This window comes from Hyla sarda, chromosome 12 (assembly GCF_029499605.1).
Source record: "Hyla sarda isolate aHylSar1 chromosome 12, aHylSar1.hap1, whole genome shotgun sequence".
Lineage (NCBI taxonomy): Eukaryota > Metazoa > Chordata > Amphibia > Anura > Hylidae > Hyla > Hyla sarda.
This window is the reverse complement of record NC_079200.1, coordinates 42803167-42825793: the sequence shown is the minus strand read 5'-3', so window position 1 is coordinate 42825793 and position 22627 is coordinate 42803167. Positions and strand designations below refer to the sequence as shown.

General features: G+C 44.2%; 1 protein-coding gene across 5 annotated transcripts in view; it reads left to right on the top strand.

The window, feature by feature from the left end:
• Positions 1–22627, top strand: part of KCNH6 (potassium voltage-gated channel subfamily H member 6) — a 531028-nt gene that overhangs the window by 167533 nt on the left and 340868 nt on the right. Inside the window, exon 1 of one of the 5 annotated variants that reach the window (XM_056548173.1) lies at positions 16561–16590. The exons of the other annotated variants lie outside the window; for them this stretch is intronic. Coding sequence (XP_056404148.1) covers positions 16566–16590 — 25 coding nt within the window. The 5' untranslated portion in view covers positions 16561–16565. Of the gene's footprint in view, positions 1–16560; positions 16591–22627 lie in introns of those variants that run through there. 5 annotated transcript variants of the gene reach the window in all.

Here is a 22627-nt window from a genome sequence, read left to right as displayed (position 1 = left end):
TCTCAACTGACTGTTATGCTACAACAGTTACTACCACAGCTCCAGCAATCATCTCCTCCGCCAGCTCCTGTACCTCCTCCGCAGCGAGTGGCCGCTTCTGGACTACGACTATCCTTGCCGGATAAATTTGATGGGGACTCTAAGTTTTGCCGTGGCTTCCTTTCCCAATGTTCATTACACTTGGAGATGATGTCGGACCAGTTCCCCACTGAAAGGTCTAAGGTGGCTTTCGTAGTCAGCCTGCTGTCTGGAAAAGCCCTGGCTTGGGCCACGCCGCTCTGGGACCGCAATGACCCCGTCACTGCCTCTGTACACTCCTTCTTCTCGGAAATTCGAAGTGTCTTTGAGGAACCTGCCCGAGCCTCTTCTGCTGAGACTGCCCTGTTGAACCTGGTCCAGGGTAATTCTTCCGTTGGCGAGTATGCCGTACAATTCCGTACACTTGCTTCTGAATTATCCTGGAACAATGAGGCCCTCTGCGCGACCTTTAAAAAAGGCCTATCCAGCAACATTAAAGATGTTCTGGCCGCACGAGAAATGCCTGCTAATCTTCATGAACTTATTCACCTAGCCACTCGCATTGACATGCGTTTTTCCGAAAGGCGTCAGGAGCTCCGCCAAGATATGGACTCTGTTCGCACGAGGCGTTTCTTCTCCTCGGCTCCTCTCTCCTCTGGTTCCCTGCAATCTGTTCCTGTGCCTCCCGCCGTGGAGGCTATGCAGGTCGACCGGTCTCGCCTGACATCTCAAGAGAGGACACGACGCCGCATGGAGAACCTCTGCCTGTACTGTGCTAGTACCGAACACTTCCTGAGGGATTGTCCTATCCGCCCTCCCCGCCTGGAAAAACGTACGCTGACTCCGCACAAAGGTGAGACAATCCTTGATGTCTACTCAGCTTCTCCACGTCTTACTGTGCCTGTGCGGATGTCTGCCTCTGCCTTCTCCTTCTCTTCTGTGGCCTTATTGGACTCTGGATCTGCAGGAAACTTTATTTTGGCCTCTCTCGTCAACAGGTTCAACATCCCAGTGACCAGTCTCACCAGACCCCTTTACATCAATTGTATAAACAATGAAAGGTTGGACTGTTCCATACGTTTCCGCACGGAGCCCCTTCTAATGAGCATCGGATCTCATCAAGAGAGGATTGAACTTTTGGTCCTCCCCAATTGCTCCTCGGAAATTCTCCTTGGACTTCCCTGGCTTCAACTTCATTCCCCAACCCTGGATTGGTCCACTGGGGAGATCAAGAGTTGGGGGCCCTCTTGTTCCAAGGACTGTCTAAAACCGGTTCCCAGTAACCCTTGCCGTGACTCTGTGCTTCCTCCAGTAACCGGTCTCCCTAAGGCCTATATGGACTTCGCGGATGTTTTCTGCAAAAAACAAGCGGAGACTCTACCTCCTCACAGGCCTTATGATTGTCCTATCGACCTCCTCCCGGGCACTACTCCACCCCGGGGCAGAATTTATCCTCTCTCTGCCCCAGAGACTCTTGCCATGTCTGAATACGTCCAGGAGAATCTAAAAAAGGGCTTTATCCGTAAATCCTCCTCTCCTGCCGGAGCCGGATTTTTCTTTGTGTCCAAAAAAGATGGCTCTCTACGTCCTTGCATTGACTACCGCGGACTTAATAAAATCACGGTTAAGAACCGCTACCCCTTACCCCTCATCTCTGAACTCTTTGATCGCCTCCAAGGTGCCCACATCTTTACTAAATTGGACTTAAGAGGCGCCTATAACCTCATCCGCATCAGAGAGGGGGATGAGTGGAAAACAGCATTTAACACCAGAGATGGACACTTTGAGTATCTGGTCATGCCCTTTGGCCTGTGCAACGCCCCTGCTGTCTTCCAAGACTTTGTTAATGAAATTTTTCGTGATCTGTTATACTCCTGTGTTGTTGTATATCTTGATGATATCCTAATTTTTTCGGCCAATCTAGAAGAACACCGCCAGCATGTCCGTATGGTTCTTCAGAGACTTCGTGACAATCAACTCTATGCTAAAATTGAGAAATGTCTGTTTGAATGCCAATCTCTTCCTTTTCTAGGATACTTGGTCTCTGGCCAGGGACTACAAATGGACCCAGATAAACTTTCTGCCGTCTTAGATTGGCCACGCCCCTCCGGACTCCGTGCCATCCAACGTTTTTTGGGGTTCGCCAATTATTACAGGCAATTTATTCCACATTTTTCTACCATTGTGGCTCCTATTGTGGCTTTAACCAAAAAAAATGCCGATCCCAAGTCTTGGCCTCCTCAAGCGGAAGACGCCTTTAAACGACTCAAGTCTGCCTTCTCTTCGGCTCCCGTGCTCTCCAGACCTGACCCATCTAAACCCTTCCTATTGGAGGTTGATGCCTCCTCAGTGGGAGCTGGAGCTGTCCTTCTACAAAAAAACTCTTCCGGGCATGCTGTTACTTGTGGTTTTTTTTCTAGGACCTTCTCTCCGGCGGAGAGGAACTACTCCATCGGGGATCAAGAGCTTCTAGCCATTAAATTAGCACTTGAGGAATGGAGACATCTGCTGGAGGGATCAAGATTCCCAGTTATTATTTACACCGATCACAAGAACCTCTCCTACCTCCAGTCTGCCCAACGGCTGAATCCTCGTCAGGCCAGGTGGTCTCTGTTCTTTGCCCGATTTAATTTTGAAATTCACTTTCGGCCTGCTGATAAGAACATTAGGGCCGATGCTCTCTCTCGTTCCTCGGATGCTTCTGAAATTGAACTCTCTCCGCAACACATCATTCCTCCTGACTGCCTGATTTCCACTTCTCTAGCCTCCATCAGGCAAACTCCTCCAGGAAAGACCTTTGTTTCTCCACGCCAACGTCTCGGAATCCTCAAATGGGGTCACTCCTCCCATCTCGCAGGTCATGCGGGCATCAAGAAATCTGTGCAACTCATCTCTCGCTTCTATTGGTGGCCGACTCTAGAGACTGATGTGGTGGACTTTGTGCGAGCCTGCACTATCTGTGCCCGGGATAAGACTCCTCGCCAGAAGCCCGCTGGTTTTCTTCTTCCTCTGCCTGTCCCCGAACAACCTTGGTCTCTGATTGGTATGGATTTTATTACTGACTTACCCCCATCCCATGGCAACACTGTTATTTGGGTGGTCGTTGATCGATTCTCCAAAATGGCGCATTTCATCCCTCTTCCTGGTCTTCCTTCAGCGCCTCAGTTGGCTAAACAATTTTTTGTACACATTTTTCGTCTTCACGGGTTGCCTACGCAGATCGTCTCGGATAGAGGCGTCCAATTTGTGTCTAAATTCTGGAGGGCTCTCTGTAAACAACTCAAGATTAAATTAAATTTTTCTTCTGCATACCATCCTCAATCCAATGGACAAGTAGAAAGAATTAACCAGATCTTGGGTGACTATTTACGACATTTTGTTTCCTCCCGCCAGGATGACTGGGCAGATCTTCTACCTTGGGCCGAATTCTCGTATAATTTCAGAATCTCTGAATCTTCCTCCAAATCCCCGTTTTTCGTGGTGTACGGCCGTCACCCTCTTCCCCCCCTCCCTACCCCCTTGCCCTCTGGTCTGCCCGCTGTGGATGAAATTTCTCGTGATCTTTCCATCATATGGAGAGAGACCCAAAATTCTCTCTTACAGGCTTCTTCACGCATGAAGAGATTCGCGGATAAGAAAAGAAGAGCTCCTCCCATTTTTTCCCCTGGAGACAAGGTATGGCTCTCCGCCAAATATGTCCGCTTCCGTGTCCCTAGCTATAAGTTGGGACCACGCTATCTTGGTCCTTTTAAGGTTTTGCGCCAGATTAATCCTGTCTCTTACAAACTTCTTCTTCCTCCTTCTCTTCGTATTCCTAATGCCTTTCATGTTTCTCTTCTTAAACCACTTATCATTAACCGTTTCTCTCCCAAATCTGTTCCCCCCACTCCTGTCTCCGGCTCCTCGGACATCTTCTCCGTTAAAGAAATCTTAGCATCTAAAAAGGTCAGAGGGAAAACCTTCTTTTTAGTGGATTGGGAGGGTTGTGGTCCAGAAGAGAGGTCCTGGGAACCTGAGGACAATATCCTGGACAAAAGTCTGGTCCTCAGGTTCTCAGGCCCCAAGAAGAGGGGGAGACCCAAGGGGGGGGGTACTGTTACGCCGAGCGCTCCGGGTCCCCGCTCCTCCCCGGAGCGCTCGCTACACTCCTCTCACTGCAGCGCTCCGGTCGGTTCCACGGACCCGGGGCGCTGCGATACCGCCTCTGGCCGGGATGCGATTCGCGATGCGGGTAGCGCCCGCTCGCGATGCGCACCCCGGCTCCCGTACCTGACTCGCTCTCCGTCAGTCCTGTCCCGGCGCGCGCGGCCCCGCTCCCTAGGGCGCGCGCGCGCCGGGTCTTTGCGATTTAAAGGGCCACTGCGCCGCTGATTGGCGCAGTGGTTCCAATTAGTGTTTACACCTGTGCACTTCCCTATATCACCTCACTTCCCCTTCACTCCCTCGCCGGATCTTGTTGCCTTAGTGCCAGTGAAAGCGTTTCCTTGTGTGTTCCTAGCCTGTGTTCCAGACCTCCTGCCGTTGCCCCTGACTACGATCCTTGCTGCCTGCCCCGACCTTCTGCTACGTCCGACCTTGCTTCTGTCTACTCCCTTGTACCGCGCCTATCTTCAGCAGCCAGAGAGGTTGAGCCGTTGCTAGGGGATACGACCTGGTCACTACCGCCGCAGCAAGACCATCCCGCTTTGCGGCGGGCTCTGGTGAAAACCAGTAGTGACTTAGAACCGATCCTCTAGCACGGTCCACGCCAATCCCTCTCTGGCACAGAGGATCCACTACCTGCCAGCCGGCATCGTGACAGTGACTTAGAACCGATCCACTAGCACGGTCCACGCCAATCCCTCTCTGGCACAGAGGATCCACCTCCTGCCAGCCGGCATCTTGACACTAGGCTATGTTCACACAGGCAATGTCTGCATAGAACATTTACATGCGGACATTGCCCCAACAGCGGAACGCTAGCAGAACATGCTGACGCTAGGACTGCTCGGAAATGCGCTGTCTCATAGATGGCAATGCATTTCAGTGCGGACTCGGCAGAAGAATAGACATGTCTATACTTTCTACTGACTCCGGAATTGGGATTATGACAGTAGAAACATCTTCTGCGGAAATTCTGCTGTGTGGTAAGCGCAGCAGAATCGCATTGATATTTGCTGCTGCAGAATCTCCGCTCGGAATTCTAATGTGGGATTTCACACGGAAATTCCATCGTATGAACATGATCTTACAAGGGATTGTCTTACATTGATGTCAACTGGCTCTACTGAACTCCACAGAGGTGGTCCTCTCTTTGGTATACCCGTCTACTGTATCATCTGCTCAGCTCCTCCTGCTCTATAACATGACCCCTGCAGATTGTACTGTATTGTAAATATCATCTGATCAGCTCCTCCTGCTCTATAACATGATACCTGCATATTGTACTGTATTGCATATATAATCTGCTCAGCTCCTCATGCTCTATAACATGACCCCTGCAGATTGTATTGTATTGTTTATATCATCTGCTCAGCTCCTCCTGCTCTATAACATGATACCTGCAGATTGTACTGTATTGTATATATCATCTGCTCAGCTCCTCCTGCTCTATAACATGATGTCTAAAGATTGTACTGTATTGTATATATCAACTGCTCAGCTCCTCCTGCTCTATAACATGATGTCTGCAGATTGTACGGTATTGTATATATCATCTGCTCAGCTCCTCCTGCTCTATAACATGTTACCTGCAGATTGTACTGCATTGTATATATCATCTGCTCAGCTCCTCCTGCTCTATAACATGATACCTGCAGATTGTATTGTATTGATTATATCATCTGCTCAGCTCCTCCTGCTCTATAACATGATACCTGCAGATTGTACTGTATTGTATATAATCTGCTCAGCTCCTCCTGCTCTATAGCATGATACCTGCAGATTGTATTGTATTGTATATATCATCTGCTCAACTCCTGCTCTATAACATGATACCTGCAGACTGTACTGCACTGTATATATCATCTGCTCAGCTCCTCATGCTCTATTACATGACCCCTGTATATTGTACTGTATTGTATTTATAATCTGCTCGGCTCCTCATGCTCTATAACATGATAACTGCAGATTGTATTGTATTGTTTATATCATCTGCTCAGCTCCTCCTGCTTTATAACATGATACCTGCAGATTGCATTGTATTGTATATATAATCTGCTCAGCTCCTCCTGCTCTATAACATGATACCTGCAGATTGTATTGTATTGTATATATCATCTGCTCAGTTCCTCCTGCTCTATAACATGATACCTGAAGATTGTACTGTATTGTATATATCATCTGCTCAGTTCCTCCTGCTCTATAACATGATGTCTGCAGATTGTACTGTATTGTTTATATCATCTGCTCAGCTCCTCCTGCTCTATAACATGAGCCCTGCAGATTGTATTGTATTGATTATATCATTTGCTCAGTTCCTCCTGCTCTATAACATGATACCTGCAGATTGTACTGTATTGTATATATCATCTGCTCAGCTCCTCCTGCTCTATAACATGTTACCAGCAGATTGTACTGTATTGTACATATCATCTGCTCAGCTCCTCCTGCTCTATAACATGACCCCTGCAGATTGTATTGTGTTGTATATATCATCTGCTCAGCTCCTGCTCTATAACATGATGCCTGCAGATTGTATTGTACAAATCATCTGCTCAGCTCCTTCTGCTCTATAACATGACCCCTGCCGATTGTATTGTATTGTATATATCATCTGCTCAGCTCCTCATGCTCTATAACATGACCCATGCACATTGTATTGTATTATTTATATCATCTGCTCATCTCCTCCTGCTTTATAACATGATACCTGCAGATTGTATTGTATTGTATATATATTCTGCTCAGCTCCTCCTGCTCTATAACATGATACCTGCAGATTGTACTATAGTACTGTATTGTATATATCATCTGCTCAGCTCCTCCTGCTCTAAAGCATGTTACCAGCAGATTGTATTGTATTGTAAATATCATCTGCTCAGCTCCAATGCTCTATAACATGACCCCCTGCAGATTGTATTGTATATATCATCTGCTCAGCTCCTCCTGCTCTATAACATGATACCTGCAGATTGTACTGTATTGTATATATCATCTGCTCAGCTCCTCCTGCTCTATAACATGTTACCTGCAGATTGTACTGTATTGTATATATCATCTGGTCAGCTCCTCCTGCTCTATAACATGATGTCTGCAGATTGTAAAGTATTGTATATATCATCTACTCAGCTCCTCCTGTTCTATAACATGGTGCCTGCAGATTGTACTGTATTGTATATATCATCTGCTCAGCTCCTCCTGCTCTATAACATGATGTATAAAGATTGTACTGTATTGTATATATCAACTGCTCAGCTCCTCCTGCTCTATAACATGATGTCTGCAGATTGTACGGTATTGTATATATCATCTGCTCAGCTCCTCCTGCTCTATAACATGTTACCTGAAGATTGTACTGTATTGTATATATCATCTGCTCAGCTCCTCCTGCTCTATAACATGATACCTGCAGATTGTACTGCATTGTATATATCATCTGCTCAGCTCCTCCTGCTCTATAACATGATACCTGCAGATTGTATTGTATTGATTATATCATCTGCTCAGCTCCTCCTGCTCTATAACATGATACCTGCAGATTGTACTGTATTGTATATAATCTGCTCAGCTCCTCCTGCTCTATAGCATGATACCTGCAGATTGTATTGTATTGTATATATCATCTGCTCAACTCCTGCTCTATAACATGATACCTGCAGACTGTACTGCACTGTATATATCATCTGCTCAGCTCCTCATGCTCTATTACATGACCCCTGTATATTGTACTGTATTGTATTTATAATCTGCTCGGCTCCTCATGCTCTATAACATGATAACTGCAGATTGTATTGTATTGTTTATATCATCTGCTCAGCTCCTCCTGCTTTATAACATGATACCTGCAGATTGCATTGTATTGTATATATAATCTGCTCAGCTCCTCCTGCTCTATAACATGATACCTGCAGATTGTATTGTATTGTATATATCATCTGCTCAGTTCCTCCTGCTCTATAACATGATACCTGCAGATTGTACTGTATTGTATATATCATCTGCTCAGTTCCTCCTGCTCTATAACATGATGTCTGCAGATTGTACTGTATTGTATATATCATCTGCTCAGCTCCTCCTGCTCTATACCATGAGCCCTGCAGATTGTATTGTATTGATTATATCATTTGCTCAGTTCCTCCTGCTCTATAACATGATACCTGCAGATTGTACTGTATTGTATATATCATCTGCTCAGCTCCTCCTGCTCTATAACATGTTACCAGCAGATTGTACTGTATTGTACATATCATCTGCTCAGCTCCTCCTGCTCTATAACATGACCCCTGCAGATTGTATTGTGTTGTATATATCATCTGCTCAGCTCCTGCTCTATAACATGATGCCTGCAGATTGTATTGTACAAATCATCTGCTCAGCTCCTTCTGCTCTATAACATGACCCCTGATTGTATTGTGTTGTATATATCATCTGCTCAGCTCCTGCTCTATAACATGATGCCTGCAGATTGTATTGTATATATCATCTGCTCAGCTCCTCATGCTCTATAACATGACCCATGCACATTGTATTGTATTGTTTATATCATCTGCTCATCTCCTCCTGCTTTATAACATGATACCTGCAGATTGTATTGTATTGTATATATATTCTGCTCAGCTCCTCCTGCTCTATAACATGATACCTGCAGATTGTACTATTGTACTGTATTGTATATATCATCTGCTCAGCTCCTCCTGCTCTAAAGCATGTTACCAGCAGATTGTATTGTATTGTAAATATCATCTGCTCAGCTCCAATGCTCTATAACATGACCCCCTGCAGATTGTATTGTATATATCATCTGCTCAGCTCCTCCTGCTCTATAACATGATACCTGCAGATTGTACTGTATTGTATATATCATCTGCTCAGCTCCTCCTGCTCTATAACATGATACCTGCAGATTGTACTGTATTGTATATATCATCTGCCCAGCTCCTCCTGCTCTATAACATGAGACCTGCAGATTGTATTGTATATATCATCTGCTCAGCTCCTCCTGCTCTATAACATGATACCTGCAGATTGTATTGTATTGTATACACCATCTGCTCAGCTCCTCCTGTTCTATAACATGATACCTGCAAATTGTACTGTATATATAATCTGCTCAGCTCCTCCTGCTCTATAACATGATACCTGCAGATTGTACTGTATTGTAAATATCATCTGCTCAGCTCCAATGCTCTATAACATGACCCCCTGCAGATTGTATTGTACATATCATCTGCTCAGCTCCTCCTGCTCTATAACATGATACCTGCAGATTGTACTGTATTGTTTATATCATCTGCTCAGCTCCTTCTGCTCTATAACATGACCCCTGCAGATTGTATTGTATTGTATATATCATCTGCTCAGCTCCTCCTGCTCTATAACATGATACCTGCAGATTGTACTGTATTGAATATATCATCTGCCCAGCTCCTCCTGCTCTATAACATGATACCTGCAGATTGTATTGTATATATCATCTGCTCAGCTCCTCCTGCTCTATAACATGATACCTGCACATTGTACTGTATTGTATATATCATCTGCTCAGCTCCTCCTGCTCTATAACATGATACCTGCAGATTGTATTGTATCGTATATATCATCTGCTCAGCTCCTCCTACTCTAGAACAGGATGCCTGCAGATTGTACTGTACTGTATATATCATCTGCTCAGCTCCTCCTGCTCTATAACATGATACCTGCAGATTGTACTGTATTGTATATATCATCTGCTCAGCTCCTCCTACTCTAGAACAGGACGCCTGCCGATTGTACTGTATATATAATCTGCTGAGCTCCTCCTGCTCTATAACATGATACCTGCAGATTGTACTGTATTATTATATCATCTGCTCAGCTCATCCTGCTCTATAACATGATACCTGCAGATTGTATTGTATTGTATATATCATCTGCTCAGCTCCTCCTGCTCTATAACATGATACCTGCAGATTGTATTGTATTGTATATATAATCTGCTCAGCTCCTCCTGCTCTATAACATGATACCTGCAGATTGTATTTTATTGTATATATAATCTGCTCAGCTCCTCCTGCTCTATAACATGATACCTGCAGATTGTACTGTATTATTATATCATCTGCTCAGCTCATCCTACTCTATAACATGATACCTGCAGATTGTATTGTATTGTATATATCATCTGCTCAGCTCCTTCTACTCTAGAACAGGATGCCTGTGGCAATATCCATGTCACAAGATTGCTTTAAAAGCATGCAGTGACTGGTTATTAATAGGACAAAATGTTTAATGGAACATTGGGCTTTCAATAAGGTCTCTCTATTGTCAGCATCTCCAGGCCACATGTTCCCCTAAAATGCCCTTAAGTGAAAGCCTTTCCATCTTTGTACATGAAGATGCTTTTGACAATGGAGCAGCTAGCAGGTCATGTGTACAGGCCCCTTAGCACCATAGAAGCTGCAGTAGTTTTGCAGTTTCCAAGGATATGGAAAGAGTTAACATATTATTTTCTTAGCCCCGTATAAGATTACTGACTATACATATGCTGACTGGGATAATAACACTGTTATAAAGTCTATTATCCACTTTTCCTTGTGAATTCTTATTCATGAAGAATTCCCCTCTACGCACATTCCTGTTCCTGCAGATCCGCAGCCTCATTAGAGGGAGAGAACAAAGCACATCCTGCTGTTTTCTTCTGTTAAATCAATTAAAGGCAAGTTCAGGCTGAAATGATATTAAATATAATGAGGCTTTAACTTTACAATCTCACTAGATAGAGAAGGGGATATTTTTTTTGCCAGGTGGTCTCCAGTATGGTGTTAACCTGCCTTGTCGTGCCATAGCAGATGAAAATGATTACGATGAGGCCGGGGAGAATTAGCTGGCATACATTCATACGATCAGTCCTCTAATTATATGACATAATGAAGACGATTCTTATGTATCAGGTCTTTACCATAACGACCTGAGGGGCAAACACGCACATTAGTGGCGCGAAAGCAAATAGTGCCAAATTCAACAAAATAAAAACTTTTTGATGTTTTTGTTTTTATTGTTGGAGTAATTTTTAGGTATGATACTAGAAATCTTCACAGATCTGTTTTTATAGAATATAGCGTAAAGTAAGCTCATGTTAACCAATTACGTATGCATCTAGATATGGAAGAGTTATGTGAATATCAGCCACTGTAAAGCTTATACACTGCTCAAAAAAAATAATAAAGGGAACACTTAAAGGGGTATTCTAGGAATAATTTTTATCTGACTATGTTACAGGGGCTGTAAAGTTAGTGTAGTTCATAATATAGTGTCTGTACCTGTGTGTGACGGTTTTCTCACAATTCTTATGTGATTTTCACTCCAATATTTATTTTTATCAGCATACAAAATGACTGTTGTCTCAGATTTTTCCCAGGTTGCAATGCGGCCGAGAGCTGACTCACTAGCCAGCTGATGACAGGGAGCCTGTCTGCTTCAATGGGTGGAGGGATCGCCTGGTGGGAGAGAGATCAATCTGCAACTAATTCAACAGCTATAGGTACCCTGATTGAAAACCACAGGTCTTTTGAATGGATGCAGCTCATTTATGTTTCAATGGGTGGGGTGGCTGATATTTGAGAGGGAAGAAAATGGAATTATGGGATTTGTAGCCAAAAAAAAGGAAACTCAAACAGGAAATACCAGTTCACAAAAAGCTAGCCACAATGTTATGGTAATCTCACAATATAGCCATTTAGCCCCAAGACAAGTGCAGACTCTTCCTAAGCATGACCATTACTGTCTGCCAGGTATGTACTAAAATCACCTTATGGTGGATAACCCCTTTAAACAACACAATGTAACTCCAAGTCAATCACACTTCTGTGTAATCACACTGTCCACTCAGGAAGCATTACTGATTGACAATCAATTTCACATACTGTTGTGCAAATGGAACAGAAAACAGGTGTAAATTATAGGCAATTAGCAAGACACCACCAATAAAGGAGTGGTTCTGCAGGTGGTGACCACAGACCACTTCTCAGTTCCTATGCTTCCAGGCTGATTTTTGGTCACTTTTGAATACTGGCGGAGCTTTCACTCTAGTGGTAGCATGAGACAGAGTCTACAACCCACACAAGTGGCTCAGGTAGTGCAGCTCATCCAGGATGGCACATGAATGCGTGCTGTGGCAGGAAGGTTTGCTGTGTCTGTCAGCGTAGTGTCCAGAGCATGGAGGCGCTATCAGGAGAAAGGTCAGTACATCAGGAGATGTGGAGGAGGCCGTAGGAGGGCAACAACCCAGCAGCAGGACCGCTACCTCTGCCTTTCTGCAAGGAGGAGCAGGAAGAGCACTGCCAGAGCCCTGCAAAATGACCTCCAGCAGGGCATAAATGTGCACATGTCCATTCCAACGGTCAGAAACAGACTCCATGAGGGTGGAATGAGGGCCCAACGTCCACAGGTGGGGATTGTGCTTACAGCCCAACACCATGCAGGAGGATTGGCATTTGCCAGAGAACACCAAGATTGGCAAATTCGCCACTGGCGCTCTGTGCTCTTCACAGATGAAAGCAGGTTCACACTGAGCACATGTGACAGACGTGACAGAGTCTGGAGATGCAGTGGAGAACGTTCTGCTGCCTGCAACTGGCACTGTTCCATGATGGGAGTAGTAGTACCTGTACTAATTAACTTATCGCCCGTGTCACTTCTGACACCCATTGCGATCCTCCTGTATAATGTATAGATGCGGCCAGCCGCTCTTCTATGGTTCCCTGCACTGACGTATATATACACCTATTCATATTTCCCAGAGAGAGCTGTGATTGGCCAGATGGTTCCAGACAATCACAACTCTCTGTGGGAAATATGAATAGGTGTATATATACGGCAGCGCAGGGGACCACAGAAGAGCAGCCGGCTGCCCACATCTTGTCAGTAGTGACACTTGCTGCCATCTGTCTATTAATGCAGGTACTACAGCACCCAGCATGGAGCACAGTGTGGTCCATGTTAGGAGCAGTAGTACTTGCAGTTAAGGGTAGATCACAGTGGGTGTCACTCCTGACACCCACTGCGATTATCTTTCATCCCTGAGATGCGGAGCGGCTTTCTCCTGCGTTCGCATCTCTGCTCTGTACTCCAGCCGGCCACTCACCATTCATATTTCCTGCTGAGAGGGGTGATTGGCTGCCACCATCTGGCCAATCCCCACTCTAGGTGGAAAATATAAATGAGTGAGGCTATTGTGCGGAGTATAGTGCAGAGATGCGAGCGCTGTATAGAGCTACTCCGCATCTCTGCTATTTTATGGACAATCGCATAGGGTGTCAGGAGTGACACCCAAGGCGATCGGTCTATTAGTACAGGAACTACTACTCCCATCATGGAACAGTATGTTCCATGCTGGGAGTAGTAGTATTACCTAAAAAATATTAACCAAAAAAAAAAAAGGGAAAAACACACACACTACATTTTTATTATTGTCATCTACATTTTTGGTGCCCTGCCCGCCCACATAAATTGATCCCTGTTTAAAAATTAATTAAAACTTTGTTATAAAAAATATAAAAAGGGGCCAAAAATGCAATTTCCACTCAAATGCAAAAAACGCCAGAAAAAACGTCAGACACAAGAAATTGTACTAGCGTTTTTTCTGCCGTTTTTTTTTACACAAAAAAACGCAGGAAAAAAAACTGGTGGAAACTTAGCCTAACAGTGACAAGGAAATTCATTGTACCTGGCACAAGTATCTATATAACCTTCCTTACTATAATTTAAATATGGTGGATAATTCCAAGAATAAAACAGTGGATGTTGGTGGGTTTAATCTGGCAGCTTGGCACTGACAGAAAGGTATTCTGACAGATAGTTAATTACAGTAGAGGAAACTGCAGATGCTGCAGTCAGAAGCTGTACCATCATGTGCAAAGGATATCTGACCAGAATGGGGGGAGCGCTGAAAGAATAGGCAGAGAAAGGGGAGGATAAGGAGAGGATAAGTGGGGAAGACAGTTCTTTTTCAAAGTAAGGACATTGAATACGATGTCAGAAATTCAGGTTGCAATTGTGAAGGAGGACTCTAAAATTCTGGTGCTTTTAAGTTGGCAAATGTGAGTAAAACTGCAACCAGGACTCTCATCTTGTAGATTAATACTGTGGTAAATCTGGTCATCTTTTGGTTCACACGTCGGAATTTCTGTGCGAAATTCCGCTTGGAATTCTGCACGGAGATTCCACTGCTGCAGAGTCCAGTTTGGTTCAAAGGGATTCTGCTGCACTGTGCACACGGCAGAATTTCCGTGCCACATGTTTCCAGCATGGAAATTCCATTTTCCTAACACGTTCATTCTTTGTGCGGAGTCTGCAAGGAATGCATAGCCCTCTATGGGACGGCGCATTAGTGTGCAATCCTAGCGCTGGCATTTTATGCCGTCGCCCCACAGTGTCCGGAAATGTTGTCGTTTGAACATGTAGGCACATCTGTCTTGCTTTCTTTTTGCTGCTTGCATCCCCTTCGTGTTCTGTTGAACTGTAATTCACAAGTATTCCCTTGGTTCAACCTCCAGCACCAGTCTTATAAGATTCTGGTCTATGACTAAAATGATGGTGGCCAGGACTAAAATGATGATGTCAAACTGCATTGAACAGCGACTTTATTGAAGGCTGTCAACTAGTTGGACCTCTGTTGGATCCAGAACAGCAGAAATTCCTCATGAGGTATGCAGAGGATCCAATCAACCAGGCAAAAAGAAGATACTTGGAGGGCGCTAATCACATGAAATATAATTAAATAATTTATTAGGCATAACTAAACAGACAACACGTTTTGAGGGAATTAGAGGGTAGTCTATTCCCTCGAAATGTGTTGACTGTTTTAATATGCCAAATAAATTATTTTTATTAAGTCTCATGTGAGTGGCGCCCTGTTAGTATCTGCTTTTTACTTGGTTGATCCTCCAAGTTCCTGATTACATCCTCTGCATATCTTATTGTGCTCCTGTGCTCAGTCTCTGAGTGAGTGAATGATACTGTCATCCTACGAAACCAAACAGGACAATCCCCCGATAGCCCCGGACATCCCAACTGTAATTGCTACGGGCCAGCAGAGGTGTTACTGAAATAGTGCTGAAATCTTCTGCAAGAATATCAGCCCGATCAGACAGGATTGCTTCTCTGAAGAGCTCATTCTACTTTGTCTTAAAGATGCTCTTTAGGACTAATATCTGGGGACTGTGAAGGATGGAGAAGCAAAGAAAACTGACAGTCATATCCGTTAAGCCAATCCATGACTATACTACCATTTTGGCATGGTGCTCTGTTCTACTAAAAGTATCCTGGTATAGGGGACACATCTGCCATGAAGGAATGAACCTAGTTTGCCACAATGCTTACACAATCCCTACTGTACAAATGTCTATCCACAGGTAGAAGAGGAGTCAGAGAGTTCCAAGAAAACATTTCCCATACCTTTCCGTCTCCTCAACCAGCCAGGACTGTTTACATCAGGTAGGAAGGGTTAATAGATTCATGCCGCTTGATCCAAATTCAAATCCCTGTTTACCGTATGTTTTTCCTAAATCGCATTATTCTCGGTATGCCCTTGACGCACTTGCTTGAGAAAACTCCACAAAGTTGGCAGATTCTAAAGTGTTGGCCCTGGTTTGTCTACCCCAAATGACTTTCTCTAAGTCTGTTAGATCACTAGACTTTCCTATGCTAATGTTGATTCACACTAAAACTGATCCATGGAAGACTGGTCACTTGATTTTATGGCATATGTCTATATAATTTTCATACAGGGAAGATCCGGTTGTGAAAGTTCCCATGTCTCTAATAAAATGTCCTTTTATGTATAGTGCAGAGTATTATTTATACATAGCCAATAAATTGGCACTGTCATTACAGACTGTGAAACAAAGACATATATGCAGTGTGAGCGCACCCTTAGTTCATACTGCGTTCTTGTACTTTCTGTTACAGGTTTCCATTGGCATCCAGCAAAAAACAGAATGCTGACATATTGTGGCACAGAGCAGTGGTGTCATTGATTTCAATGGCTACTGAGTCCCATTAAAAATAGTGTAATGGCCTGAACAGAGTGATTATGTGATTCTGTTTGGGCCATTAAAATTAAAGACACCAGCTACTGTCAGCAACAGTATACGTCAGCATCCTATTCTCAGCGATTACCTGTCCTGGAAAGTGAAAAAGCAGTATAAACCTAACCTAAAAGACATAGTGGGAGATTTATCAAAACCTGACCAGAGGTAAAGTTGCTGAGTTGCCCATAGCAACCAATCAGATCACTTCTTTCATTTTTCAGAGGCCTTTTCAAAAATGAAAGAAGTGATCTGATTGGTTGCTATGAGCAACACAGCAATGTTTCCTCATGACAGTTTTTGATAAATCTCCCCCACTATTATTTTTGGGGGAAAGTCCACATGAAGACCAGAAAATTTCTACAAAGTAAGTGTAATGGGGGCCTATAGGGCATGTTCACACCACTAAAATTCACATGCGCCTCGCAATAAACAGATTTCACTGACAGTCCCATACAGTGTCTGGTGCAATTTTTGTCGCACACTCATGCGTTTTACTCTGCAATACTGGACACAGTTCAGATTGGGGGGGGGGGGGGTTATTTTTGCATGCACACACCCGTATCCTGTTTGGAGGAGGCCAAAAGTTGTGGTGAGGGTGTGATGAGGGCAGATGTTATTACCCTAGGGGCAGATGGCATTAACCCCTTGTATTCGTGATGCCAGGGCATGGTTTTACACCACCTGAAGGTGTGCTGCTGGATCCTGGGTTAGGCACAGAGCAAATAATGACTCCAACGCCAAGTTCCGGAACAAAGGCAGCTTTACTGAGGTAGACAGATGGAATAGTCTTTACAGCTAGGTTAAGCCCAAGGAGGTGACCAGTGACTTCAGAGACTTGAAAAAATATATTGGGAGGTAGCTACCACCGAAAATGTGATGTGTATGGAATTAACTGCCAGATGAGTACTCACGCCGAGGTTGTGTATCCCATACAACCTTATTTACAATGTAGGAGAAGTGTTTATACAAATGTATATCCTGGATGCGTATTTCCTCAAATCTGGGCTTATATAGTTAGTTTGATACTAAATAATTATATATGATATGTGTTGGTGGTATTTGGTGAATAAAAGGAAAGGATGTGTGTAAACGTTGTGTAGGGGATATAAAGGGTGATTAGGACGTGTATCTGAATGATGTGTAAGTGATAAAATTAAATAAAGTAGGAGAATTCAGTATGTTTCAACATTTATTGATGTTATTAATATTTAGTAATTATATCCATCTACCCCTGCAGGGCCCTTGCATAGGGTAGAGAAAGTGCAAATGATAAAATAGTTTAAAAAGTATAACTTTTTACTAAATATGTTAAAATAAAATAAAACATTCCTTAAAACTTTATGCAATTGAATACATACATATATATATATATATATATATATATATATATATATATATATATATATATATATATAAAAAAAGCCAGCTACTGATCGTTTTACCAGGATGCCGAAAAATTATGGAAAAATAGATCTCAAAAATAGATTATAATTGGTATCCCAAAAATATATTGTAATTAATATCCAGTTTATTGTCCAGTTATAAATAATGTCACAATTATATAATCAAGTATCGATGGTAGTAGATGAGGATACCAGAATCTTTAAATTAATTGGTGATGCAGTGGAGATATATTCCTATGAACGTTAGTGGTATAGTGAATTAATTATCCATTGGATGGTGCACAGCACCACTTACCGATCCTCCTTGCGGTAATCCCAGGCTCACAGTCGGGCTGGCACGGTTTGCTTCTGGCACTATGTTGTCCGTCTGGAGGATAAGCCGCAAAATGGCTGCGTGGGTTTTCGTGATGCTGGACTGGCACGGCTGGCGTCCGGCCTATGGAGACTGTCCAAGCTAGATAGTTGTCCATGGGAACAATGGTAAAGGGGAGGATCAGCAGTGGAGGCTGGCAATGAACGCTGGCGATGTCCTCGTGTGCTGTTGCGCACGTACTGCAGTGGGCCCCAATCTTAGGGTCTCCAGCGGTTGCAAATGATGCAGCGCGTTCCCAGCTTTTAATGCAGGTGTCTAAATCAGACTGCTGGTGTATGCTAGATGAGCTAGATGTGTTTCGAGACACGCTTCCGTCTCTTTTTCAATAGCTATATCTTCAGAGACTTCATGGCTCGCTGGCACTTGTAGTGTATTTGGTCAATTTGCTGCAGGCAATTTGTGGTGTCCAAATGTTAGGTAAAAGTCAATAAAGATATATAAAATACACTATGTTTTACCTAGCGAGAGTGATTGCCTATGCCAGTCATAACCTGCGAGAGGCAGAGAAGAACAATGCCAATTACAGCTCATTCAAATTGGAACTTCTTGCCCTAGTATGGGCCTTGACAGAGAAATTCAAAGATTATTTGGCTGCCATGCCATTTACTGTCTACACGGATAATAACCTGTTGGCCCACCTGAACACTGCCAAGTTGGGTGCCATTGAACAGCGATGGGCTTCAAGATTAGCTAATTACAGCTTCACCATCAAGTACAGAAGCGGCAAGTCAAACATAAATGCTGATGTACTGTCTCGAATTACCCCCGGCAAAGAACCACCTGTCGAAGACGTGTGGAAAGAGGTAGAGATGCCTCCATTTTATTAACGGTTTGTGAACCAGAATGTTGTGACCGTCCTCATGGACGGTGAGCACAGGTCCGAAAAGATTAAAGAAGACCCGTACACCTGGAAGACTCTTCAAGATGAAAGCCGAGTTATTTGGGATCTGTTGGACTACCGTCTGGCAAAAAAGGTACTAACCCGTCTACACCGGGCCCAGTGTGACTACGAGTTGAAGTGTCTTTGGTGACAGAGAAAGCGACTGTTGGTGCACAAAGGACTGTTGTATTGAAATTCTTTGGATCCAGTCTCTGGTGATCAACTTCATCAGATTCTGGTTCCCCAAAGAGATGCGGCGATGGTCCTTAACGCAGAAGATTCTATAGGATTGGAATGCGTAGCGACATTGAGAAATGGTGCAGTGAATGTTCTGTCTGTAACGTCACCAAGAATGTGCGCAAGGATGCAAGAGCACCTCTCCATTCCATCCAGAATGAGAGACCCAATCAGTTGGTTATGCTAGACCATGTAAAATTGTTTCCTACCCGGTCCGGGTATACCTATGCTCTCATCATGGTGGATCATTACTCCAAGTGGGTTGTCGTGGTACCTGTCAAAGATCTCACAGCCAAAACAACGGCCCAGATGTTCTACTCTAAATGGGTTCAAACCCTTGGATGTCCTGAGTCTGTCCTAACTGACTGTGGAATGGCCTTTAAGGCCCAACTCTTCCAAGAACTATGTCAATTCCACGACTGTAAGAAACTCCAAATCACCGCCTACCACCCTCAATGGACTCTGTGAGCTCATCAACCAAATCTTTATCCATATGCTGCGAGCAGCCTCTGTGTCAAGACAAGAAGAATGTCCCAGACTATTGCCCGAGTTACTGTAGATTTAAAACAATACAGTACATTGCTCCACTGGGTAAACCCACTTCTATTTGATGATGGGATGACACAGGCAAATGCCGAAAGACTGGACGTTTGGGTTGCAGACCCCGATCAACAATTCTCCACAAGCGTCCCTTGAGTGGGTTAATGACCATCAGAGAAGGATTCAAGAGGCCAAACAGATTGTCAGAAAGAAAATGGGCGAAGCCCGACAAAGACATCAAGAAGACTACAACCGCCATGCCTCTGCCAAACCACTCCAGGTGGGTGACAAAGTCTGCCTACGGAAGTTCCCGAGGACTAACAAATTAGATTCCATCTGGGAGGCAAAACCCTATACGGTGACGGCTATACCCTATCCCGAGTCCGATATGTACGAAGTTCAGAAGCCTGGGTATGAGCCACGATTTTTGGTATCGTCCACCAAAATCGTATCATGATCTGTATTAAAGAAGATTTACCAGTGCTCCCAGCACCAGCTCCCCAGATATCAGACCTGCAAGGGAGTAGATTCTGGGCAAAGGGATCCACCCATCCATGGATTTCCCCATGTTCTCTCCAAATCAGCTAGCATTCTTCTGTCTGCCTCCAACCCTGAGACTAATCCAACCAACGTTAGTCAATATGCCAGTCCCTACTCTATTACCGTTACCAGAGTGCGACAAATGCTCCAACTTCTCCAGAACTAATGCCCGCTGTTCTGAGTCCAGCAAGTCTTGAACAAATTCCAGCTCCTAAGTTTGCTGAAAAAGAGCCGGCTGAAGTTCCAGAAGTTACACCAGCTACTAGCTCCCCAGAGGTTGTGTTGCGCAGATCCCAAAGGTCCAGACAGGGACAGTTACCAGCTGGGTACAAAGACTAGTAGTACCTTTGTATAAAAGTTATCAATAAATAGCTATACTAATATCTATACACTGTATGGCGAGACCGCACCGGGCACCGACCTCTGTGCATGTGACTACCCAGGCAGCCAGCCAGGGATAGTAATACAAAAGTCCAGAAATCACCGCACAAGTAGATCTTGAAGCAATAAAAGCTGGCATACCAGCTTTTATTGATCCAAGATCTACGTATACTAATATCTAGTCAGTATTGAATAAATAATTCTAGTGTCATTTCCTGTATAGGAAAGTCGGTAGTGTTGATAGCATTTTGTGTATTTGAACTAGATTAAATATCATGTCTAGTCAGGACTGTAGCTAACCAGTCTAAATAGTCAGTCCATAAATAGTCATGTCTAACCATTTTCCTGTCCATTGTGTACAGGGAACTCTTGTGGCCAGAGAGTTCTCCTGGAGGTCTAGATAACGCGTGCAGTGACAGAGCTACTGTGTGTATAGGTAAAATTGTCATGTGTTGTCAGAAAATGTATATTTACTATTTGCATAATGGGGAAAAGTAGCTGTTGCCGAAGGGCCCCATTTGCAAAGTCATAGGGGTAGAAAGCCTCTGCAGCCTGATCCGTACTCATCCCTATTCTCCAGTTTGCAGTTGCAAGTCCTAAAAATCTTACGTTTCATAATCCAAGTTCTAAACACCCTCATCAATTGAGCAAGTAAGGACATTAAGAGCAATGCCACATGGACTCTTCCCCAGCTGTTTGTTCAGCAGCCCTGAGAAGGACATTTCTGAAATGCCCCAGGAACTGTTTGCTGCTATCACCAGGCCTCAGTGGCCACTTCATGTCGTCCACCCTCCAGGACTTGGCGCATAGGACAGCTATTGTTAAGAGGGGGAGTTTGTGGTGGCCCAGTACAGGATTTGCCCCCCTATACCCTAGCTGCCCTGTCAGGCAGACTCCATTCAGTGACCCCTGCCCCCCCCCCTGTACTTATACTCTGTGTTTAGTGTTAAACATCTATGCTATCTATTGTAATGTACATAATTTGCCATATACCCCACAGGTGAAAGTCAAAACCTGGTAAGCTACAAACGGGGTGAAGTCTTTCATAGTCAAGTCAGTCCAAGTCAATCTGTGTAAAGTCAGCATCGTGCATCAAATTGTCCAAGTCCACTATAAGTCCCAGCAAGCCCTGTGGTCTCTGAAGTCATTGGTCACCTCTGTGGGCCTAGCCAAGCTGTATAGACTGTTACATCTGTCTGACTCACTGCCCAGGATCCAGTGGTATACCTTTGAGTGGTATAGAGGATAAACCATGCCCTGGCATCATGAACACAAAGGGGTTAATGCCATCTGCCCCTAGGTTAATTCCATTTGCCCTTATCATACCCTCACCACATTTTCTTTTATTGTACTGCTTTAAAAAAGTCACGCTTTTTTTTAACAAAAGCAGTATTTTTAAAGGAAATCTGTCATCAGTATCACCCGCACTAACCTGTTATATAGGCTTGTAGTGTGGGTGACAATGATTAAAATGATGCTTACCAGATTTGTCCCTGCGTTTCCACCATTATCCACCTTTTAAGTTATATGCAAATTAGCTGCTTGGGGCATGGGCAGAGCTCTGCTCGCTTCCGTGGACACTGTGATATCCTGCTGGGTAGGTGCTCCACCCAACTTATTATTCAGATTCCCTGCTCACGCTCTCTGACAATACAGCGCATGCGCTGGTTCCTGGATACACCCGGAAGCGGCTTTTTTGCTAAGCTTCATTCCTGCGGCCATCTTGGACTTGTACACATACATATGTGTGCTTAATATTTTATTCCTATATGGCCTCAGGAATTAAGTTTAGCCGAACGCCACTTCCTGGTGTACCCAGGAAAAAGCGTATGCTGTCAGATAGAGAGTGTGAGCAGTAAGTCAGGTGGAGTGCCCATCCAGCAGGAATGACGTCACAGTGCCCTGGGAAGTGAGCGGAGCTCCGTCCATGCCCCAAGCAGCTAATTTTCATATGACTTAAAAGGTGGATAATGGCGGAACGTGGTGACGGATCAGGGCTAGGTACGCATCATTTTAATTAGAGTCACTACAAGCCTGTATAACAGGT